The sequence below is a fragment of the Podospora pseudopauciseta genome, chromosome 6 (genome assembly GCF_035222475.1).
Source record: "Podospora pseudopauciseta strain CBS 411.78 chromosome 6, whole genome shotgun sequence".
Taxonomy (NCBI): domain Eukaryota; kingdom Fungi; phylum Ascomycota; class Sordariomycetes; order Sordariales; family Podosporaceae; genus Podospora; species Podospora pseudopauciseta.
The window spans coordinates 2,309,814-2,329,702 of record NC_085895.1 but is presented as its reverse complement, the minus strand read 5'-3'; the positions used below and the strand labels follow the sequence as shown (position 1 = coordinate 2,329,702).

At 52.5% G+C, this 19,889-nt stretch overlaps 9 protein-coding genes across 9 annotated transcripts; 3 read left to right on the top strand and 6 right to left on the bottom strand.

The window, feature by feature from the left end:
- Window positions 1–2,665: 2,665 nt before the first annotated feature.
- On the bottom strand, window positions 2,666–4,652 carry RPT5 (26S proteasome regulatory subunit 6A). The gene is made up of 4 exons (XM_062913937.1): window positions 4,129–4,652; window positions 3,646–4,061; window positions 2,958–3,592; window positions 2,666–2,898 (listed from the first exon to the last, which is right to left on the bottom strand). The coding sequence occupies exons 1-4, from the start codon at window positions 4,437–4,439 to the stop codon at window positions 2,878–2,880; spliced, it is 1,383 nt and encodes a 460-aa protein (XP_062763005.1). The 5' UTR covers window positions 4,440–4,652; the 3' UTR covers window positions 2,666–2,877.
- A 158-nt stretch (window positions 4,653–4,810) lies between these two features.
- Window positions 4,811–5,899, bottom strand: QC763_600870 (uncharacterized protein; the record flags this gene model as incomplete). The annotated part of the gene is made up of 2 exons (XM_062913938.1): window positions 4,811–5,214; window positions 5,274–5,899. 2 exons carry the CDS (start codon window positions 5,897–5,899, stop codon window positions 5,160–5,162), a joined length of 681 nt encoding a protein of 226 aa, XP_062763004.1. The 3' UTR covers window positions 4,811–5,159.
- A 380-nt stretch (window positions 5,900–6,279) lies between these two features.
- On the bottom strand, window positions 6,280–7,651 carry QC763_600880 (uncharacterized protein; the record flags this gene model as incomplete). Its single annotated transcript, XM_062913939.1, has 2 exons — window positions 6,280–6,401; window positions 6,655–7,651. The coding sequence occupies 2 exons, from the start codon at window positions 7,649–7,651 to the stop codon at window positions 6,280–6,282; spliced, it is 1,119 nt and encodes a 372-aa protein (XP_062763003.1).
- On the top strand, window positions 6,447–9,836 carry TRP4 (anthranilate phosphoribosyltransferase). The gene is made up of 2 exons (XM_062913940.1): window positions 6,447–8,482; window positions 8,545–9,836. The coding sequence occupies exons 1-2, from the start codon at window positions 8,156–8,158 to the stop codon at window positions 9,448–9,450; spliced, it is 1,233 nt and encodes a 410-aa protein (XP_062763002.1). The 5' UTR covers window positions 6,447–8,155; the 3' UTR covers window positions 9,451–9,836.
- Window positions 9,837–9,969: 133 nt separating this feature from the next.
- trl1 (tRNA ligase) lies at window positions 9,970–12,498 on the bottom strand (the record flags this gene model as incomplete). The annotated part of the gene is made up of 1 exon (XM_062913941.1): window positions 9,970–12,498. One exon carries the CDS (start codon window positions 12,496–12,498, stop codon window positions 9,970–9,972), a length of 2,529 nt encoding a protein of 842 aa, XP_062763001.1.
- A 1,041-nt stretch (window positions 12,499–13,539) lies between these two features.
- QC763_600920 (uncharacterized protein) lies at window positions 13,540–14,166 on the top strand (the record flags this gene model as incomplete). The annotated part of the gene is made up of 1 exon (XM_062913942.1): window positions 13,540–14,166. One exon carries the CDS (start codon window positions 13,540–13,542, stop codon window positions 14,164–14,166), a length of 627 nt encoding a protein of 208 aa, XP_062763000.1.
- A 20-nt stretch (window positions 14,167–14,186) lies between these two features.
- On the bottom strand, window positions 14,187–15,474 carry QC763_600930 (uncharacterized protein; the record flags this gene model as incomplete). The annotated part of the gene is made up of 5 exons (XM_062913943.1): window positions 14,187–14,674; window positions 14,727–14,855; window positions 14,910–15,011; window positions 15,066–15,273; window positions 15,331–15,474. 5 exons carry the CDS (start codon window positions 15,472–15,474, stop codon window positions 14,187–14,189), a joined length of 1,071 nt encoding a protein of 356 aa, XP_062762999.1.
- A 308-nt stretch (window positions 15,475–15,782) lies between these two features.
- Window positions 15,783–17,573, top strand: QC763_600940 (uncharacterized protein). The gene is made up of 4 exons (XM_062913944.1): window positions 15,783–16,066; window positions 16,120–17,018; window positions 17,084–17,289; window positions 17,340–17,573. Exons 1-4 carry the CDS (start codon window positions 15,953–15,955, stop codon window positions 17,552–17,554), a joined length of 1,434 nt encoding a protein of 477 aa, XP_062762998.1. The 5' UTR covers window positions 15,783–15,952; the 3' UTR covers window positions 17,555–17,573.
- A 609-nt stretch (window positions 17,574–18,182) lies between these two features.
- On the bottom strand, window positions 18,183–19,501 carry QC763_600950 (uncharacterized protein; the record flags this gene model as incomplete). Its single annotated transcript, XM_062913945.1, has 3 exons — window positions 18,183–18,249; window positions 18,313–18,673; window positions 18,733–19,501. 3 exons carry the CDS (start codon window positions 19,499–19,501, stop codon window positions 18,183–18,185), a joined length of 1,197 nt encoding a protein of 398 aa, XP_062762997.1.
- Between the last annotated feature and the right edge of the window lie 388 nt (window positions 19,502–19,889).

Below are 19,889 nucleotides of genomic sequence, written 5' to 3'. Positions count from 1 at the left end.
GCCTTGCAGATGAACAGTGAGGAGAATTTTTACAGTCTACCCAACTGCATTTTGGTTTCACAAACTTTGATCCTACCACTCAGATTCCTTTCATACGAAGCTCGTACTGGACATAACTACATGCCTATCTAAGATGACCGAGAAGATATAAATACTATCACGAGAATACCACAAAACCATCATGAACATCGTCGACCATTCAATCTTCGTCGTATACCTCACCACAGCTGAGGCTGAACATGCCATGCTTGCCTTCCAACGTCATCAGGCCGAGTGAAACGTTGACTCCAGTCTTCATGAGTGGCTGTTGAAGACCACAGCTCGTTCGTATTGCAAACCTGACTTGGTATCGTGAGAATGAATGCTATATTGCCTGTGCAAGTAGCACACACCTCGAGATGGTGCCATATAGGCGCGCGGATCATAGCATGTCGTATGTAGGCCAATCACCTGAAACGCGAAAAACAGCCTCGGAATAGTACCCCTTTGAGCCAAATGGGCGCAGTCTTCTGCTTTATATCGAAGAATTACCATGTTCTTCTCCAGAGGATGTCTCAAACTCGTCTAGTAATTATACCTGATCTACACTACATCAAAAGACACTTCACAAAGGATGATGGTGTTAAATCCATAGTTGTTATTGTCCGGACCTATTTCAACATTTCCTGTATTGCGCAGGCCACAGATCAGTGAATACCAAGCAAACGATCACTCGCTCGAAACTTTAACCGTTTTCATCAACCCATAAGAAAGCATAACTTTATTGCTGCTATTGTAAACAACTTGGGATTGTCGTCGGGGTCAGGTTGTTTTAAAATACGATTACTATACTCTGTATTGTTGTAGATTTTCCACCTGATATCCATTGATTTGAGGAAACGTAGGTAGCCATGCTACAGGCTAGGTACCTGGGCACGATGACTTGGAAAATGTAATCCAAATTAATCATTCCACTGTGTATCGTGAGGGAAACCCCCATTAACACCTGCAGACATGTAATAAACATACAAAACCCCATGAAGGATCCAACAAGCTAGTACAGCCCATGTCCCATATTCAGACCAAATCCCATCTCCAGCTCCTACTACTCATTTACCCGTCCGCACCGCCCATCAATCACTCCCGCCCAACTCTGTATTTACTATCAACGCAGATACGCCACCAGGTCATATTTTCCCTCGATCTGTATAGGTATCTCACCCCGTATCGCTCAACCCTGCAAGCCAGCAGCCCGTGGTGTTCCCCAACCAAACTATTTCTGCGCTCATCCCCTCCGTCCGGTCCTCGACCCCATACTCCCCCCCAGCGGGCGTTATTTACCATTCACCATGCGGACTGGCTGGTCTAGTAGGACAGGCGCCAGTGGGCGCTCCATGTCGGAGGTCCATGGAGCTTCACTCCTCCTATTTATCGGCTTCGCACAGCACCTACCTATTGGCTTGCTTGCGGAATAATGTGTACATCCGTGGGGCCATCTGCTGAGTTGGCACGCGCTCGGTAATAGTTGGTCTCTGTCTTATGCATACCACCTGAAGACAGCGGGTTCTCATAACCCGAGATTTGCTTGTTATCCGCAGTGGAGGTGAAATGATACCAGGGCCGGTCGCTGGGATGAGATGATAGCTGAGGAATTGGAGGGGGCATACTGACGGGGAAGGAGGGGAGAGTTGGTGGTGCTCTTTTGTTCAATTTACTGCGCGGTATCTGGTGAGCTGGGTGAGCCGGGTAGTCGGGTGAGCGGGAGATGTCGGACTGGTCGACTCAGCCATGGTGAAGGTAATAGAAGGGGCAGAGTGGTGTAGGAACGAGGTGTTGATAGGTGAGAGTTTCAGGAAGTGTAGAGACAAAGAGAGAATAAGCTTCAAGATATTGTCTGTCGACTGTTAGGCCCAGGAAAGACTCGTGGTATCGGGGAGAAGATTCAGTATTGGGAAAAGAAGTGAGAGGATGAATGGATAGACTTTATGTGTCTTGGTAAAGACCATATCTGTCGAGAAGAGACTGAGAATACTGAGGAATATCCGTTAAACCTCAACTTGCTCAAAATCGCCCAAGACAGCCAGACGACATCACCTATCTTATGTTATCCTATAGCGACTCTTACCTTGACTATTCCTCTTCTCCTCCTCCTCTTCAACCATTCATACAATCCAAAACCGTAACTTACCAGTCCCTTGAACAATTACCTCCCATTATTCACATCATCATATTTATTATCAACGTACCCATAATCATAAGAGCTCCGTTGGCCGCCAGGAATTCATCATTCTTCAGCCCCCTTAAAAGCTTTACATCAACAGAAGAAGTGGACAAACTGTCCCTGTCAAACCCCCATCGCACAGTCATACCAGAACCAAGCCTGTGTTATAGTAAGAAAGCCCCAGCCGTTTTCGTTAAAAGATACCCTAGGTTGTTGACAACCCTCTTGACCATTATGGAAGCCTATTAACTATCTTTAAAAGCTTCCTTTCAAGCAGCAGAACCCCAGAGTGACCAGCCTCGACAAAATAACGCGAGCATCCCAGGTCGAGTACAAACTGGAACAGATCCCCGTCAGGCATCCTACAAGAGCCAGCTGTATCATATCGAACCAAGGCTGCAGTGGCTTCGAATGAAGCAAACCTGAACTCACCTGTCGAGTCAAAGCCCAACCATACAAACACCACAAGGAACAAGAAAATCACAAAGACACACAAGATTGGTTCATCATAACCCGTGTCGCTCTGCTGAATAGTATTACGCAACGACCGGCTTCCGCCACTTCTTCTATGATACCGCGGCACATGCACATCTACCATGCGCCCCCAGCCATCCAGTGCCATTGCCATTTCCCAGCCCCATCCTCCGCTTGAATACAAAGCCAGACCGAAAACAAGATTACGCATAAAAGTTGACCGTCTGAAAGAAACGTTAATAATGTGGCCGAAAACCGAGGTGCCGGGCAAGGGGGTACTCACGTCTTTCTTCTTGGACTGTACTTCAGCAATGGCATCCACATAGTGCTCATGCCCAATCTTGTTCTTCCCCATCCGCAGGGCAATCATGCCAGCCTCAACACAAACAGCCTTGAGCATGGCACCACCAAACTCGTCTGTGCTGCGCGCCAGTTCGCCCCAGTTGACGTTCTCATCCACCTTCATCTTGCGGGAGTGGATCTTGAGAATCTGAGCCCGGGCCTCCTCGTTGGGATACGGGAACTCAATCTTGCGATCAAGACGGCCGGAACGCAGCAGCGCAGGGTCCAGGACATCCACTCTGTTTGTGGCGGCGATGACCTTGATGCGGTCATCCGAGGCGAAGCCATCCAGCTGATTGAGAAGCTCCAACATGGTTCTTTGGACTTCACGGTCACCACTCTTCTCACTGTCGAAACGCTTGGTACCAATGGCATCCAACTCGTCAATGAAGATAATCGCAGGGGCCTTCTCCTTCGCCAGAGCGAAGCAATCTCTCACAAGCTTGGCACCATCACCAATGAACATCTGTACCAATTGGGGACCGGCAAGCTTGAGGAAAGTGGCATCAGTCTGCGCAGCGCACGCTCTGGCCAAGAGCGTCTTGCCGGTACCTGGAGGGCCGTACATCAAGCATCCTGAGTAAAAGATCAGCACACCTGATACATCCCTAGAATACAGCTGAACATACCCTTTGGAGCCTTGATACCAATCTTCTTGAACCTCTCGGCCTCCTTCATCGGCCAGACAATAGCCTCGATGATCTCATCGATCTGCTTGTCCAAACCACCAACATCGCTGTACTTCTCCGTGGGCTTCTCGTCAACCTCCATCGCCTTGACTCTGCTGTCATACTCAGCCGGCAGAGTGTCCAAAATAAGATACGAGTCCTTATTCACACCGATAAGATCGGCAGGCTGCAGCTTGTCTGGGTCGACGAGACCGATGAGGGGTAAGAAGATGGTTTGCCTAGTCGATGTCTTGATCACGGCCGATTTACCAACGCGGATAGCATCCAGGTCGATGTTGGCGCCCTCTTCAGATGATTCGGCGGTGGGGTCGAGGTCTAAGAGCTCAACGACGTTGCCAACAAGATAGGGCAGTTGTCTATGGCGCAAAGCCGTGTCAGCGATACACTACCGAGGAGGGAGCATGATCTATTGCCATTCCCTACCTGTTGTTGTCAATCTTCTCCTTGTTCTCCTTGATCTTCTCCAACATAGTCTGCTTCTCGTGCGTTAACCGCTGGTACTCGCTTCTCATGATTCTGGCGTCATTGTCGAGAAGTCGGCGGCGAGTGTTGATGTCCTCTGTGGCAAGAGCCAGAATCTCCTCGTCCAGCACATCCTCCTCGGGCTCGGCATCCTTCATCTCGGCATCGCCATCCCCTTGTCTCTTGCTCTTGTCGTCCTTCTTCTCGTCCTTCTTTTTGTCGTCGTCATCGCGGCGGCTGGTCAGACCAGCAAGGTCCTCGAGAGTAGACATGGTGCTGGGTAGCGACTGAGGTGGGGTGTTGATGAGAATGCGGATGAAATGGAGTAATCCAAAGTTTGAAGAGATGCGCAGCAGAGATGCAGAGTTTCGCGGTCAAGCTCCGAGTCGGTAGAAGCTTCGTTCTCTGGGTGGTGATGGGGGTTGTTGTTGGTGGTTGATCGGAAATGGTTGTGGAAGCCCGGAGCTCACTCGAAATGGCCCAGGAGCTGGGCTGCAGCAGGCAAAAGCGCGACGTAACCAGCAAGGCGGCGGGATCCACTTTGCCCAGAAGCCTACCACAGCCCGGGGATCGCTGACTAACACCAGCTCCCAAAGGTACCATGCAAGGCTGAGCACATCATTCTTTCTGTTCGACTTTCATGGGACAATGGACCGTGATGTGTACAAATATGAGGCGGCATGGATAATTGCATTGTATTGTTGCAGAGGCTTAGACACTGCAGCCATCATCTGCAAGTCTTCCCAGTCCTATACGCCTGATATGCCTAGCTGAATAACATACCCCCCCAGCACCAGAAATCGTCAAAAGCATATGCCTCCCAAACATAGAGTAAAATTAGACGGCCCATAACGAATAAGTACTGTACGCCGTGTAATTGAAACGCTCCCAAACTCCGAAGCACCGCCTTAAAACTCTCCATGTCCTCATGTGCTGGCATCGTTCCGTAGCCCTCACAGCCCTTGTCATGGCCCACCACCCTCCCATTTCCATCACTCATCATCGAGAATCCTGCTCGCTATCCGTCCAACAATCGGCACCTCATACCTATATCACAGTCAGTCATCTTCATCTTTCCCAGAGCCCCGTCCAAAGTGAAAACCCACCTATCCAGCGTATCAGCATCCCGATACGCATTCAACACCAACCACCCAATCAATACCAAATCCCCCAAAAACATCACCCAGCTCAAGAAACTCGACCAGCTAAACAGCAAATGCAGGACAAACAGCCCCGTGAAAAGCAAACTCGACTGCCACGCATGAAACCGGACGTAATCACTCTTCCTCTCCAAAATCAACAGCAATATCCCCCCCAGCGGCGGAAACGCCAAATACGCCAGACAAGCCTCATAATCCAGCCTCAACCCCAAGCTCGTATCAAACTCCGATACCATCCCCTCCCTTGCCCCCAGACTGCTAAAGTAATCCCCCATCGCGCTCGACGCCACCCCGTTCCCGGTCTCGTTCTGATACGAATCACCGCTCGTCCAGACGTTTGCCGCCAGCGGACTCTGATATCGCCCTACATTATCCCCGCTCCACGCCCTCTGCGGCTGTGGGTGCTGAAGCGGCGGGGGTGAGTTCGCTGGTGGACGGTGTTGGTAGTTGGACGGGGAAAACGCTCCCCTGCGTGTTGTGTCGAGTGACGTTCTCGGTGACCCAGCGGTGGTGCTGTTGGATGGGGAGCGGGTGTGCTCTGGTGGGGAGGACTGATAGGGTGCAAAGTCCATGTTTTGTGTGTGTGTGTCTAACAAGGGAGCTAACACTGTCTAGCTTGTTATGTTTGAAGCTTGCCAACACACAGCAAAATACCACCAGCGAGCGAGCCTGTTGAAGGTCGACGATATGCAGCGGTGGTCCGATTAATATCGTGAACAGTGGTCTGCGGGTGGTGTTGCGGGGGAGACCGCCGACCAGGAAAGTGGGATGGTGGGTTGCGAACGAGGGGAGGGGTGTAAGACTTGGGTGGGCCTTGGTTGGGGGAAAGAGCTTAGCAAGCTTGATACTTAACCGACATGGTCTAGACTCTGTGGGTAGATTTCTTGGTTAGAATCTCCTTCAACAAAACCGGGGAGGGAGGGAGAAGTACCCGTGATATGAAGTTGAAGTGTCAAGGGAAATCACCCTCGCACCACAAGAAGCTGGTGTTGCGTTGCTGAGCCGCATTGAGCTGGGGGGGTTGACGCGCGCAAGGAAGGCATCCGGTTAAGCCGACCGGGGTAGGCACCTGAGCTGCAGGGACGGTATGTTAGTGGGGCTTTGCACTCACTGACACATGAAAGAAACACATCATCAAATGATGTTTAACTTGTTTGCATTCAATCTTTACAGTATATTTTACAGCTCCAGATCTCGCATATACTGCAGTGCAAGATCGTGGGTAATGACACCAGCACGCTCCCCCACGCCCGCCAAGACATGAAATGTGATAGACACCCACCAGCTCAAGCTTAAGCATCGGCCTTCTTCTCCTCCGTCTTCCCACCGTTCTGCTCCTCCTCCAACACAGTTCTCCTGCTCTCCATCGTGAGCCAGAGCGCCTTGCCCGCACCCTCGAGCGTCGAGGTGAGACCCATGCCCGCGCTCTGGAGCATGTGCACAAGCTGGGCACGCAGACCATCCAGACCATTGTCGATGCCACCAACCCACTTGACGCCCTCCATATCAAACGCCTTGTCCTCAATCCGGGCACCAATGAGCAGCAGCTTCTGCAGGGCGCTTTGGGTGATAGGTTCATGATAACCGGGGTTCTTCTTTCTTGTTGGCGCAGGGAACTGTGGAGGGCTGGGGGCGAGAATGCTGAGGGCAGCAGCAAGATGTTGAGGCGAGACAGATGGGAGAGTGAACGCTGCCACAGGACCGACCATAAGAGCCGAAAGCTGAGCGTATGTGGAGGTTTCGGGAATCTTAGTCTCGCCCATGGTGACACTCTTGACGGCCTTCCAGGCAGCCTTGGAAAGATCGTGGTTGTACGTGACCTTTACCCTCTTGCCGGTAGCAGTAGGAGCAGAGGTGGGCTCGACTTTCGAGGGATCGAAGAACTCGACCAGCTTCATGGCGACATCGAAGATACTTGTTCTGACGACCTGGATCTTAGCCTTGGAGGCTATATCGGCAGACGCATCTCCCGTAGCTGGTACAGCGTCAAGAGCGGCCTTGAGTTCCCGTCTAACAGCAATCCATTCCTCGGCAGTCAGGTTATTGTGTTGGAACAGGAGAACCACGGGGGTGGTGCGGAGGAGGGAGGTATATGTTCGGAGTAGCTGGGCCTTCCGGGTCTCGCCAGGACGGGCCGTGGGCGGTTTTGTGGGAGGGACATAGTCGTCGGGGAGGCTCAGGCCTCTAGATACCGTCGCATATTGTCTGGCGGCCGAGGTCACTGCTGGGGTTGATGGGCGCAGGAGAGCAGCAGATGGTCTGGAGGGTTTGACAACAGCAGTCAGGCCGCGGGCCGACGCTGTGCATCGTAATCTTGGTGGCATGGTGTTTGCTTCTTCCGGTCAGTCTGGTGTTCACCCCTTTCCCATGGCGCAGTATACCAACCTGGTCCAACAAATGGCCTCCCTCTCGTTCAATAACCTCTCCGGCTTCCAATCCGGCAACCCAGAAATTTTGGCCGCGGCGCCAATGGAACGGCAGGGTGGTCCAAGCTTCCTTCAATTCAGACCCAATAGCGCCTCACCGCCTAAATTCTGCCAAAAGTGACAGGCTGCCTACCCCTGTAACTTCCCCCGCTGTAACTTGGTAATCGAGGGGCCGTCGCCGGAAGCTGTGCGGGACAAAGCATTCAACTCAGACCTGTAAGCTCCTGGCCATGTTTCCTTTCAAGATGACTCAACCTTCTCACTTTTGTTTTCTTGCCATTGGATTTCAGGAGTTGCTGCTGGGAATTCGGCATTCCCCAATAAAATAGAAACCGTTTCAATCCAAGCCACTATCCCACTTATTCCAGACCAACTCCGCGACTTTAGTTCAAACTGCCCACCATGTCGTCGCAAACAGCCCCCGCCGAGCTCCCCCCAGTCGACATTAAACCTCTTCTCTCTCGACTCTGGCCAGTAGGCCACCCAGACACCGTCTCCCCCGACGAGATCGCCAATGCCATCTCCTACTTCTTCACCAACCAAGTCTCCGATGTCCAAGCCGGCTCCCTCCTCATGTGCCTGCACTTCACCGGCCTCGACCGCCAAGCAGAAGTGCTCTCCAGGACGGCGCAAGCCATGTTGAAATCAGCCGCCAAAATCGACGTAGATGAGCTTCGCAACGTAGTCGACTCCCGCCGGCGACCAGAAGGCGACTACCAAGGAGGCCTTGTTCGTCCCCCCTACCCCCCGCTTATTCCCTTTCCTTCACTAACCCCCCTCTCCTTCTCCAGGTCGACATAGTCGGCACAGGAGGCGACTCCCACAACACATTCAACATCTCCACCACCTCCTCCATCCTCGCCTCCTCCATCCTCCTCATCGCCAAACACGGCAACAAAGCCTCCACCTCCAAATCCGGCTCGGCCGACCTCCTCAACTGCATGACTCCCCTCCCCCCCAAAATCTCCCTCATCACCCCCTCCACCATTTCTCTTCTGTATTCCCGTTCCAACTACGGCTTCCTCTTCGCCCCGGTATTCCACCCAGGAATGAAATACGTCGCCCCCATCCGCCGCCAGCTCCCCTGGAGAACAATCTTCAACCTTGTCGGCCCCCTAGCAAACCCAACTGACATCTCCTCCCCCCCCCTCCTCGAAGCACGCATGATCGGTGTAGCGCGTAAAGATATCGGTCCTGTCTTCGCCTCTGCCTTGGTTATGGCCGGAGCAAAAAAGGCAATGGTTGTTTGTGGTGATGAGGAGCTAGATGAGATTTCTTGTGCGGGGGAGACGCTCTGCTGGAGGATTGTGGACGGGAAGACGGAAAATTTCCGGTTGCATCCGCGAGACTTCGGGCTGCCAGCTCACCCGCTTAGTGAGGTCTCTCCGGGCAAGGAACCGCAGGAGAATGCGGCGATTTTGACGAGGATTCTGAACGGGGAGGTGCCGGATGATGATCCTATTTTGCATTTTGTGCTGATCAACACGGCGGCGTTGTTTGTTGTTGCGGGGGTTACCGAGGCGGAGACGAGTGATATGGGGTATGGGGATGACGGGAAGGTCATTACTGAAAGGGGGCCGGGAGGGGGGAGGTGGAAGGAAGGAGTTAGAAGGGCGAGGTGGGCGGTCAAGAGCGGGGAGGCGGCGAGGCAGTGGGCGAGGTTTGTCGAGGTTACAAACTCGTTTCCCGAAGAGTAGACTTGTCAACTCTTTTGACCGATTCTGGAAAGGGAAAAGGAACGGGAAGGGAAGGGGTGAATATCAAAGTCCAAGTTTCAGGCATATGACTTGGTTGGAGTGAATATGTGTGACGTTTCACGCATGCTCCTGCAGCTTTGAGCAACAGCCGATGCAATTGAGATATCGTCTTAGTTTTTTAGCTAGAAATGGCCAAATGAATCTACTTAATCATCGCCACCAAATCTGACCCTTTTCTTTCTAGTGATACATCCCAAGAAAATAACCACCTGCTTTCCACCACCCCAAAAAGCATCAAACAATACAATCCCAAAATCTTTCCTCCCCATGTCTACAACTTGGCACCACCACCCCCATAATCTAGCGCCCACCCCTCACCTTCCCATTCCTACCCCTCGGAGCACCCCTCTGCCCCCTCCCATACCTCCGCCAGCGATTCCTATTCCTCCAACCACCACCAGCACCACCACCACCATCATTACCATTGGCATACCCCCGCGAAACAGCCTCCCCAGCATCCTACCTAGAAAGCACCCCCCGCACGACACCCTTCAACCCCGGCCTCCCCTCCAAAACCACCTCCCCAATCCCCGTCCCCTCCCCACTCCCCACCTCCAACCACCTCTTCAACAAATCATTCGACTCCTTCGGCTTAATCCCATCGCTCCTCGTGCCAACAGTAATATGCGCAACCCTGTTTACACACTCCCACTTCTGCTTCGTCTCCTCCTTCCCATCCTTCCCCATAACAGTAATCACATCCCCCTCCCCAGGCACCAGCCTAACCACAATCGCCATAACCCTCTCATCAAAGACCACCCTCTCAAGCTGAACCTCCATCTCCCCCAGCCTCCCATCGTCATGAATCTGCCCATCCGCCTCATGAACAGCTACATACCGATCCCAAAGTTCTTTATTCTCCTTGGCTCCAGCGCGGTGCATCAACGTAACGTGGAACTTGGCCTGGATCCTCCTCTGGCCCTGAAGCATCTTGTAAAACTTTGCCTGCTCGTTGCCCACCGAGGCGAAAGCCTTCTCCAGCGCGTCCAGCACATCCTTGGTCTGGACGTCGACAGACATGTACTCGAGAGGCTTCTTCTTGATCTGCCTGCCAGTAATAGGGTTGATCTGTTGGTGAGGCTTCTTGCCCTTGTTGTTGGAGCGATCGGGGATGTTGTGTCTCAGATCAGGAGTATACCCCTCCAGAGCAGCCTTGATGGCCTCATCCATAGCATCAGGAGGAGGAACCTCAGTGACAAGCTTGGGGTAGAGACGGTGAAGCTCCTTGATGACAATCTCGAGGTTGGCTCTGCTTCCGACGGTAGGGTCGAGGTCAATCACGGCGTCGAAACCGGCATCTGGCTCCTTCTCTGGATCGCAGGGCTCAAACCGGTGGAGGAATCCCTCCATGATACCGACTACCTTGCCCATGTCCGTGGCAGCCTGGATGGTCTGGTGGTTGTCGCCACGGATGAGCACGCGGTCCCGGGTAATTTTTCGGATGTTTTCGACGTCGTTGTGGACAAAGTGGAGAGCCACAAGCCTGGCATTGGTGTGCTGAAGCTTGACATCCGTGATCAACTGCTTGCGCTCATGCTTCTGGGCGTTGTTGCGGTCGGCAAAGACGGCAGGGGCCTCGTCAAGCTCGTCAAGGAGAGCCTTGGTGAAACGTGGAGGGCGCTTGGGACCGGTGATGTTGTCATTCTGGATGTGACCCCAGCCGAAGAGCTTGGTGAGAGCAACTCCGATAGTCGTCTTACCACATCCAATAGTAGCGATCGGAACAACAATGACATCTCGTGTCACCTCGGTGAGCCCTCCGTTGCCGTGCAATTCCTCAAAATTGGCGGCATCAGACCCCTTCATCTGCTTGAACTCGAGGAAGTCGTTTCTCAGCTTGATGATGCCATGGTTCTGCTGGTAGAGCTTGCCCAAGTTTCGATCAGCGGCCAACCTCTTGCGGGCGTACAAAAGATACTCCTCAGTGATCTTGACGTGCTTCTTGATCCTCGGCTGCTTCCCCGAGATCAGAGACTTGGTGCACTCTCTCCACTGGCGGTACATCAGATAGGGCTCCTCGAACTTATACTTGAAGAACCAATCCATAAAAGGTTGCTTCGTAGGATCGTGGCTCATCTTGCAGCGAATGACAAAGCCCTCCACGTCACGCCCATCATGTGCTCCGGTTTCGGCAACCTCCTCGAGGAAAGCTTTGACCTCCTTGATATCGTCAATCATGATGAGCCCCGTCTTGACGAAGCCCCAGTCCTCGGCGAACTTCTGGACAAGCTGCGAAGGGTAGGTGAAGAATTCAGGAAGGTTGAGGTTGATGCCGTGAAGGTAAAGACCGGCCTTGTCCGGCCCGTAGGCCAAAATATGCTCCTCAAAGTTGTCATCGCAAAGCTCAGCAACAGCAGTGGCGTTCCTTCTTCTCAGTTCCCTGGCCAGGTCCTCCTTGGTTTTTCCAATACGCTGCAACTGTCTCTCGATATGCTTCTCGCCAACGCTGGCGTGGCTGTGCTCAGCATCCTGCCGGTCTCCAGTCGAGTGTTTGCTGCAGACAAGAAGTGTGTCGTCCTCAAGCCCGCTGATGAAGATGATGCATCCGTTTTCTTTCAGCGTGAGCTCATATGGGCCCTTGGTTCTGCTCAGAATATTGTCCCAATCCGTCTCGCGTACCTCGCCGCAGTTGAAAAACTTGTCGTACCCCCGAATGACGATTTCCGGGGTGCCGTCCTGTCGTTTGGTGGTGAACAGGCCGCGAGCGTAGGTTGGGAGATCTCTTCGCTTGTAGTCCCACTCCTGAAATCTCCACGAGTCTACTGTCGCCTTGATTGGCGAGGCGGCAACGGCGTACTTTGTCTTCTTGACGTGGAAGCCGCTCCTTCCCTTGCCCTTTTTGGCACCGTCATCGAGGCCGCGGAGAAGGCCAGCGATCTGCTGGGGATCTTGGCTGATGTATGGGACTTTCATGTCGACTGCATCTTTGGCGTAGTCGGTCGAAGCCTTGTATTTGAGCGAAAGTGGGTTATCTACCATATCCGTCATATTGGCTGTCATTTTGTTGCTGTGTTGGTGGTCAAGTCAGATAAGTGGTGGTGAACGGGAAGGTGAGGTTTGTTGAATTATGAGGGGTGAAGAAGTTGTGGTGGATACGGTGACCAGAAGGCTTTCCTGGCTGAGAGTTGGGAGAGAGAGGATTTATAGAGCTGCGTTAGCCTTTTTCGTTGCAGAGTGTGAAGAAACGTCGAGAGTTTGACAAGATGGGAAGGCGGCAGTTTACAGCATATATATGTTTTCGCTGGAGGCTTCGTAAAGACTGGGAAGAGGGACCTGGGACGGATCAAAGGCAGTCACGCCTCAAATCGGCCCAAGGAATCAACGACCCGACGCCTAGGGCAGCACGAAAGCGGTAGGCCGATAGCAGTCACCCCTGGATTGAGAGAGAGAGGGACACACACAGGCTTGACTGTTGCTTCAGACAATGGTGCACTGTGCCTGCTTTGAAGGGGCCCTGTAAGCGACAAGCAGCCATTCGGCATAAGAGTCACACCTTGGGGATTGGCGACTGTGTGGGTGAGAACAAAAAGGCAGTGCTTAATTTTGAGGACGGAACCAACCACGCGAGGCCTCACGGTAATACGTTGTTGGTGCTGGCTAGAACGTGCATATTATTCTCTAGCATGATGATGTTGAATTTACCATTACCCATCTTTTATATCAATACTAAGAGCCAGCTATGAAGAACAATGGTGAAGATCATGACGCTATAGAGAAGAGTTCTCTCTGTGGTGTGCCCAAGTTTAGGGCCTGAAAGTCGGCCCACCAGCTGCCGACTCCCGACAAAGTGGCGCTAAGGCACCGGCATTTTCAGTCGAGACCCGTTCTCTGCCAGACTGTTTTTAAGCATGGCATCCCTGTCGTGCCCCGCGTGGTGTAAACCCCCACCAAAATTTTGTTGATAGCACTGCCCCTCCAAGCCTTGATCACGAACTAAAGGAACACTCCCAGCGACATCCTACCCTATACGATACGAACAACCCAGAACCACCTGTCCATTTTCTTGACTGCCACTCACTAACGCCCACCATGTCCCCTAACCCCTACCTCCTCGCCGCCGACAACCCGCAGGCCCTCCTTGAGCTCCTCCGCGAGAACCCCTCCATTGCCGTGAGCCAGGACGAGCACGGATACTCTCTCGTACACGCTGCCGCCAGCTACAACCATTTCGACCTCCTCCGGAGCTTGATCAACGAATTCAAGGTCCCAGTCGATATCAAAGACGAAGATGGTGAAACAGCCTTGTTTGTGGTTGAGACACTGGAAGCGGCTCGCATCCTAGTCGAAGAGCTGAAGCTCGACACCAAGATCACAAACGACGAAGGCCAAACCGCCAGAGAAAAGATCGAGGCTGAAGAAGAATTCCCAGAGGTTGCCGAGTATCTCGCTGGTTTAGAGGGCGCCAACGGGGTAGCTAATGGCACAGAATTGCCGCCTGCGCCCCAAGGGTTGAGGGTTACTGTTGGTACAATGGATGAGGCCGAGGCGGGCGAACAACAACCAGACCCTGAGTTCAGGAGAAGGATAGAGGAGCTGGCCGCCAGAGACGATATCCACACACCTGAGGGCCAAGCAGCTTTGCGCCAGCTTGTTGAGGAAGCCATTGGTGGAGAGGGCCTGGCTGAGGAGAGAAGTGTCCGCCCGAGACAGGACTAATTGATACCCGAGATTTATTGTCACTCATGACTCCTGACTTCCCACATGAGATACTCCCCTGGCCGGTTTGGCGGTCGGAGAAAGGTACACTCAGTGTTGTCCCCGGCAAGGCCTCTTGAAAAGGTGGTTGTACTGAAAGAGAACCACGTTTTGGAGGGGAGGACTGTGAAGAGGCCGATCAAGGTCTGACGGGTCCACGATGGGGAGAAAAATCCTCGCCAACTGAGCTTGCAGATTTTGGCCGGATTACTCCCATTTGGGATGCGGTATAATGACAGGTACGGGTCGATGCTGTCACTTTGTAGAATGCGAGGACTCTGTAGTCTGACCAGAGCAAGCCATTCATACAGTTCGGATGAGAAGTCCTCGAGCTCATCCCTGGCGATTTGCTCAGATGTGCCTGTTGATGGAGTAAGGATCGGTACGAGAGCATCGATGTCTTGTGTGATGGATGGGTTAGACGTGCAGCTGGTTGGGGAGAGGGTGGCCAATGGGTCTGGGTCAGGCACTGCAAATCCGAATTAGCAGAAGAAGGTCATGGGAAAATTGAGAGAACTCACCTGTGGAAGTCATATTGCAGAAAAGCCAAGTCACAGCCCCACTGAAGGCATTTTTGCTGGCATAGATCAGTCTGTCGTAGCCCTTCTTTCCCTTGACCATGGATGAGCTGTTGAGGTCGATCTCGACAACTACAAAGGATTGTTAGCAATAGTCAAAGAATGCGTATGCTAGATATGACTGACTCCAACGAGGCTTAATCCCCCGATTTCCTTTCACGCCATGCGGCTTTCCCACCAAGCCGGCTCGCTCATATGCCTCCTTGTCGAGGAACATTGTCAAGTGCCCTACATACTGTTAGTCAATTGTCAACCTCTACCCGGCCTCTTATCAATGCGTACCACTCCTCAAAGCAAAAACATTGTCAATCCCTCTTCTTCCCTCAGAGAGCATCAAAATATTTCCTTGCTTGATGTAACTGCTGTAAAAATCCCCAGATAGAATATCGTGCAGCGACATGACAATCCGCTTGTACTGGGGAGCAGCGTCATGCTTCAATAATTCTTCTTGGACTACCTCAAAAACTTCCTGAGGCAAGATGAGATCGGCCTTGTCAATTGGTCAGCATGGTGACTTTTGTGTGGGGTGATGAGGTAGATTGCGTACTGTGTAGACAAAATCCTGAGCTGCAAAGGCAGTCCACGGCTTGCCTTTGGATGGGGGCTGTTTAGGGTCTACATGGCCCATGATTCCGTGTGTGACGAAGCATTTTAAGGATTGGTAGAAGGCTGGCTGCTGAAAAGAAAGCATCGTGGGCGGTTGTTTTGACCTGACTCCTCGATGCTGAATGTTTGGATGTGCTGTGATGGATCCGGATATCTGCCTGTGAGACGGTGCTGGACAGTCATTGCGTTGAAACTGCCCTAGGCAAAATCTTGAGAATTGGTACGCCTGCACAAGGGGTGGCTTTAGTTCATGCATTACATACGCTTATTGGGCCTAGCTATTGGCATTGGTGGAGTGTGCACGCTAGATACACCCCGATGTGTTTTCAGACCAGCCCAAGACCTCTTCTTCGGGTCCTCTTCAAACTTGAGTGTAAAACTTCAAGTGAGTCAAAACTGCTTGCATTTGACTTTTAGAGTGAAAATATTTATACGCCAAATTCAGCATATTCTGTTGGTCGAAATATGCATCTGACATAAGGTAACTTATCTTGTTACACCATATAGAAGAGGAATTCCTGAAAGATCAAAACTCCCTGTCGACCCCTCACACACTCGAAAAAATGGAATATCTCATCCGTTTCTCCCAGTCTCACGAGACCTTCCGTCTCCCTGAGCTGCAAGCCCTAGCCGTTCTCGAAGGGATTGACATGGAAGTCGTATCCTACAGCCTAGACGTAAGCCCATCCTTTCCCCCCCTTAAACACCCTAACTAACCGCCCCCTCCCAGTCCCCCTTCTGCATAATCCGCCTCCCCCCTTCCTCCCCTCCCATCACCACAACCACCCTCGCCCGCCGTCTAATCCGCCGCTCCATCCTCGCAATGTCCATCCACGAGCTCTGGGGCCATGGCCCCGACCTCGCCTCGGTCCACGCCGCCGTGAAATCCACCACCTCCCCCCTCTGGCCCTCCTATCTCTCCTGCTCCTTCAAATTCACCCTCGACTCCTACCAAGGCTCCCGCACCTCGGATCAAAAAGTCTCCATCATCAACTCCTTCTCCTACCTCGGCTTCATGGGCCCAATCAAAATGCGCCACCCCGACCAAGAATTCACCCTCCACGAACTCTGGCCCTTCAACTCCACCCCTTTGGGAATACCAGAGCCTAACCACTTGTACTTCACCCGCTACCTCGGCTCCTCCCTCCGTGACCTACCAAAAAAACTGGATTTGAAAAAGAGGAAGTATATCTCCACCACAAGCATGGACGCCGAATTGGCGCTCATCACAGCCAATATTGCGCTTGCCGGGCCGGGGAAGTTATTTTATGATCCGTTTTGTGGGACGGGGTCGTTTCCTATCGCGGTTGCCGAGTTTGGGGCGGTGGCGTTGGGGAGTGATATTGATGGGAGGAGTATCAGGGGAGATGGGAGGGAAAAGACGCTTAAGGGGAATTTTGAGCAGTATGGGCTTTTGGGGAGGTTGGGGGGGACGTTCACGGCTGATTTGACGAATAGTCCGATTAGGAAACAAGAACTAGGGAGTGATGGGGATGGGGTGAGGGGGAGGGTGTTTGATGGGATTGTGTGTGATCCGCCTTATGGGGTGAGGGAGGGGCTGATGGTGTTGGGGGTGAGGGATCCGGAGAAGACGCCTTGGGTGGAGAGGAAGGGGAGGGAGATGTACAAGTACGTTCATTCTGCGCATGATGGGGTGGTAAAAAAGGGGAAAAGGCTGACGAGGGAACGAACAGACAAGCGGATTTCATCCCGCCGAGGAAACCATATGGGTTTTTGGCGATGCTGGATGACATCCTCCAATTTGCGGCTCAGACGCTTGTCGACAATGGCAGAGTGGCATTCTGGATGCCGACTGCGAACGACGAAGAACAGGAGATGCCTGTGCCGAGTCATCCTTACCTGGAAACACTCTCAGTTTCTACCCAAGTGTTCAACAAATGTATGTCTTTCACCCTCATTAACCTACCAATGCTAACCCCTCCCCCCCAGGGTCCCGCCGTCTAATCTGCTACCGCCGCATCCCCGACAAAGACGTCGACTCAGCAGCCGTCAAAGCCCGCGAGGAGCGCATACTAGTCGGCAAAACAGCCGACGAGCTCAATCCCTTTCGAAAAGCCTACTTTGAAGGGTTTCAAACACCCCCCGCAACAACTGGAACATCAACACCTGCTGCACCAGCAACAGAGACGCCACCCCCAAATTAAATGACACAAGTTAGGAAATAGATAAAATGAGTGATCTCTCGTCTCTTTTTTTCTTAGGTCAAAAACAAGACTTTATCAAAGATACCCATTTTGTAAAAAAATTAAAAAGAAAATAAAAAAAAATGAAAGCATGTACAATGAAAAACTGCTCAAGAGGGAAGAAATAATAGAGCGCAAAGATTCCTGGCTATATATGTGCTTGTGTGTCCTCGGCCTGTCCCCCCGCCTATCATCATCACCCTCTTGGGAGTGGCCACGCTCTCGCTTGCAAAGTGTCTGTCGTTCTGCCCTTCATGTGTGTGTGTCGTCTTCTGTCAATACAGATGTGCTAGTAGTAGGTGTAATATTCGTTCCCACCCCTCCCTCCTGCCTCCTTGCCCCCATCAAAAAAAATGCAAAGTAAAAGACAACCAAATAGAGTATACAAAGCCAAACTCATCCGACCAATGCAAACAGGCAACGCTGTGACCCCTCACCTCGCCCACTCGTGAAACCTCCCTGCCTGAATTCGTGAAAAAATCAATCATCCCTTAGATGTTGGTATCAGTTTTGTGTGTGTCGCAAAAAGTGACGCCGCCCATAGGTATTTTGCAGTTGTGTGTCCCCTGCTTCCAAAATCATGACTTCGTCATCTGAACTCCACGGCGCCATAACACCCCTTGTTGGGTACATGTCTCAGCTCTAGCCGTTGAAACCTGCATAGTTTGTGTCAGCATATGACGGAATCACAAGTATCAGTCTGGTCTAGAGCAACTCACTTTTCACTCTTGCTGTGAAAGTAGATCCCGCTCACCTCCCCCTTCACCTGATTAAAGCAAATGTAATAGAACCCCTCAAAACTGGCCCCGTTGATCGTCCTCACCCGGTGGTCGGGCACAAGAAAGTGCTCTTTCCACCGCATGAAGATGTTCTCCCGATGGGCCATGTCCTTGACCAGGACCTGACCGCCCTTACGCGCTTGCTTAGCATAGGGACGGAAAGGCGCAAACTTTCCCCAGTGGGAGAGATCAATCTTGTCTGTTGCGCCCCAGGTTGGGTGTTGTGTGATGAAGCCGTACTTGGGGCCGATAATCTCGCCTTCAAAATAGGTCGTAAGTGTTGGGTGGTCATCGGTCAAACCTGTAGAACCCGTATTAGCGGCCCACTCCGTGGTCCCTTGAAAGAAAAGCTTGTCATACCCTGAATCTTCAGATAACCACACAAAAACGACTCGCGCATGTCGACGTATTTGATTTCCACCTCTACATCGTACCGTTGTCGCTCCGATTCCTGAGACCCCTCAAACTTGCTTCCCGGCCGCAAGAAGGACGAAGGTGTGGTTGGTATGGACCTCATGAGAGAGAACTCGTGCCCCAGTCCCACTAACCCTCTGTCCTCAACCCATCGAGGGCCGTTCCCTACTGGCCCCCAGATATCCACCTCGTAAAGCTCCCCGACAACCGGAGATTGTTTTTCACATCTTAATCTCCTCCTACTCGATGATTCCCCCATTGTTGTGTTTGGTGGTCTTGCGACCGCTCCTTCACCAGTATTGCCACCACCACTGGCATCATTCTCAGGGCTAACCATCTCCTCATCCTGGTCAGGTTGCTTCTGTGATTCATCTGGCTGATCTGGCACGGGCACCATCCCTTCGACTTCGAACTCTGGTTCCGGAAGGGGTCTCTCCGACAGAGGCTGCGGCGACATGGTGGCTGATCGCGGAGACTGCGCCGCAATCGGTTCGTTCGTCATGGTGACATCTGTTTCGTAGGCAACCGGGGGACGGGGATGCCAGCTCGAGGGGGATTGTGGTGACTCGGGCGACTGCGGAGACAGAGCTGGGGGCAGTTGGGAGTGGGATGTGGACGGCATGTTAGACAGCAGCTCCTCAGGATCAGGACATAATGAGAAGGAGAAAGAACGAGGCGACTGGGGTTCGGGCGCGCTCGACGAGGGCGTGGGCATGTTCTTGTCAGCTACGTGAGTTTAAAAGACAGAGGAACGGTATCGGCGACGGGGAGGTTGAGATGTTGTATTGATGGCAGATGCGCAACCGGGGGGGACACTGTGGTTGTGGAGATAGGCGTGCGAGCGTGGAAAAGGGACCCTTGGCTAGGCACTAGCCCAACAGGGCAAAGGCAGGCCAAGAATCTCGATTCTGGATTTTGTTGGATGCACCAGCCAGCGGCGCTGTGTGTTGGCACACTGCCAGAGAGAGTTTGCGATTGTCGCGGCGACGGGCGCGATGAACAAAACGGCCGGGGGCCGTCCGTGGTCGTTGGGCGTGAACGAACGGGTTGAAGCGGCGACGGATGACAGTTGCCGATGGTCTCGTGGGCGGATCGCGGAGCGG

Coding starts and splice junctions, on each gene's coding strand:
- RPT5 (XM_062913937.1), bottom strand. CDS start 4,439: ATGTCTACTCTCGAGGACCTTGCTGGTCTGACCAGCCGCCGCGATGAC. Junction 3,593..3,645: donor TGGTATCAAGGCTCCAAAGG/GTATGTTCAGCT, acceptor TCTTTTACTCAG/GATGCTTGATGTACGGCCCT. Junction 2,899..2,957: donor TACAGTCCAAGAAGAAAGAC/GTGAGTACCCCC, acceptor CGTTTCTTTCAG/ACGGTCAACTTTTATGCGTA.
- TRP4 (XM_062913940.1), top strand. CDS start 8,156: ATGTCGTCGCAAACAGCCCCCGCCGAGCTCCCCCCAGTCGACATTAAA. Junction 8,483..8,544: donor GCGACTACCAAGGAGGCCTT/GTTCGTCCCCCC, acceptor CTCCTTCTCCAG/GTCGACATAGTCGGCACAGG.
- QC763_600940 (XM_062913944.1), top strand. CDS start 15,953: ATGGAATATCTCATCCGTTTCTCCCAGTCTCACGAGACCTTCCGTCTC. Junction 16,067..16,119: donor TCGTATCCTACAGCCTAGAC/GTAAGCCCATCC, acceptor GCCCCCTCCCAG/TCCCCCTTCTGCATAATCCG. Junction 17,290..17,339: donor TACCCAAGTGTTCAACAAAT/GTATGTCTTTCA, acceptor CCTCCCCCCCAG/GGTCCCGCCGTCTAATCTGC.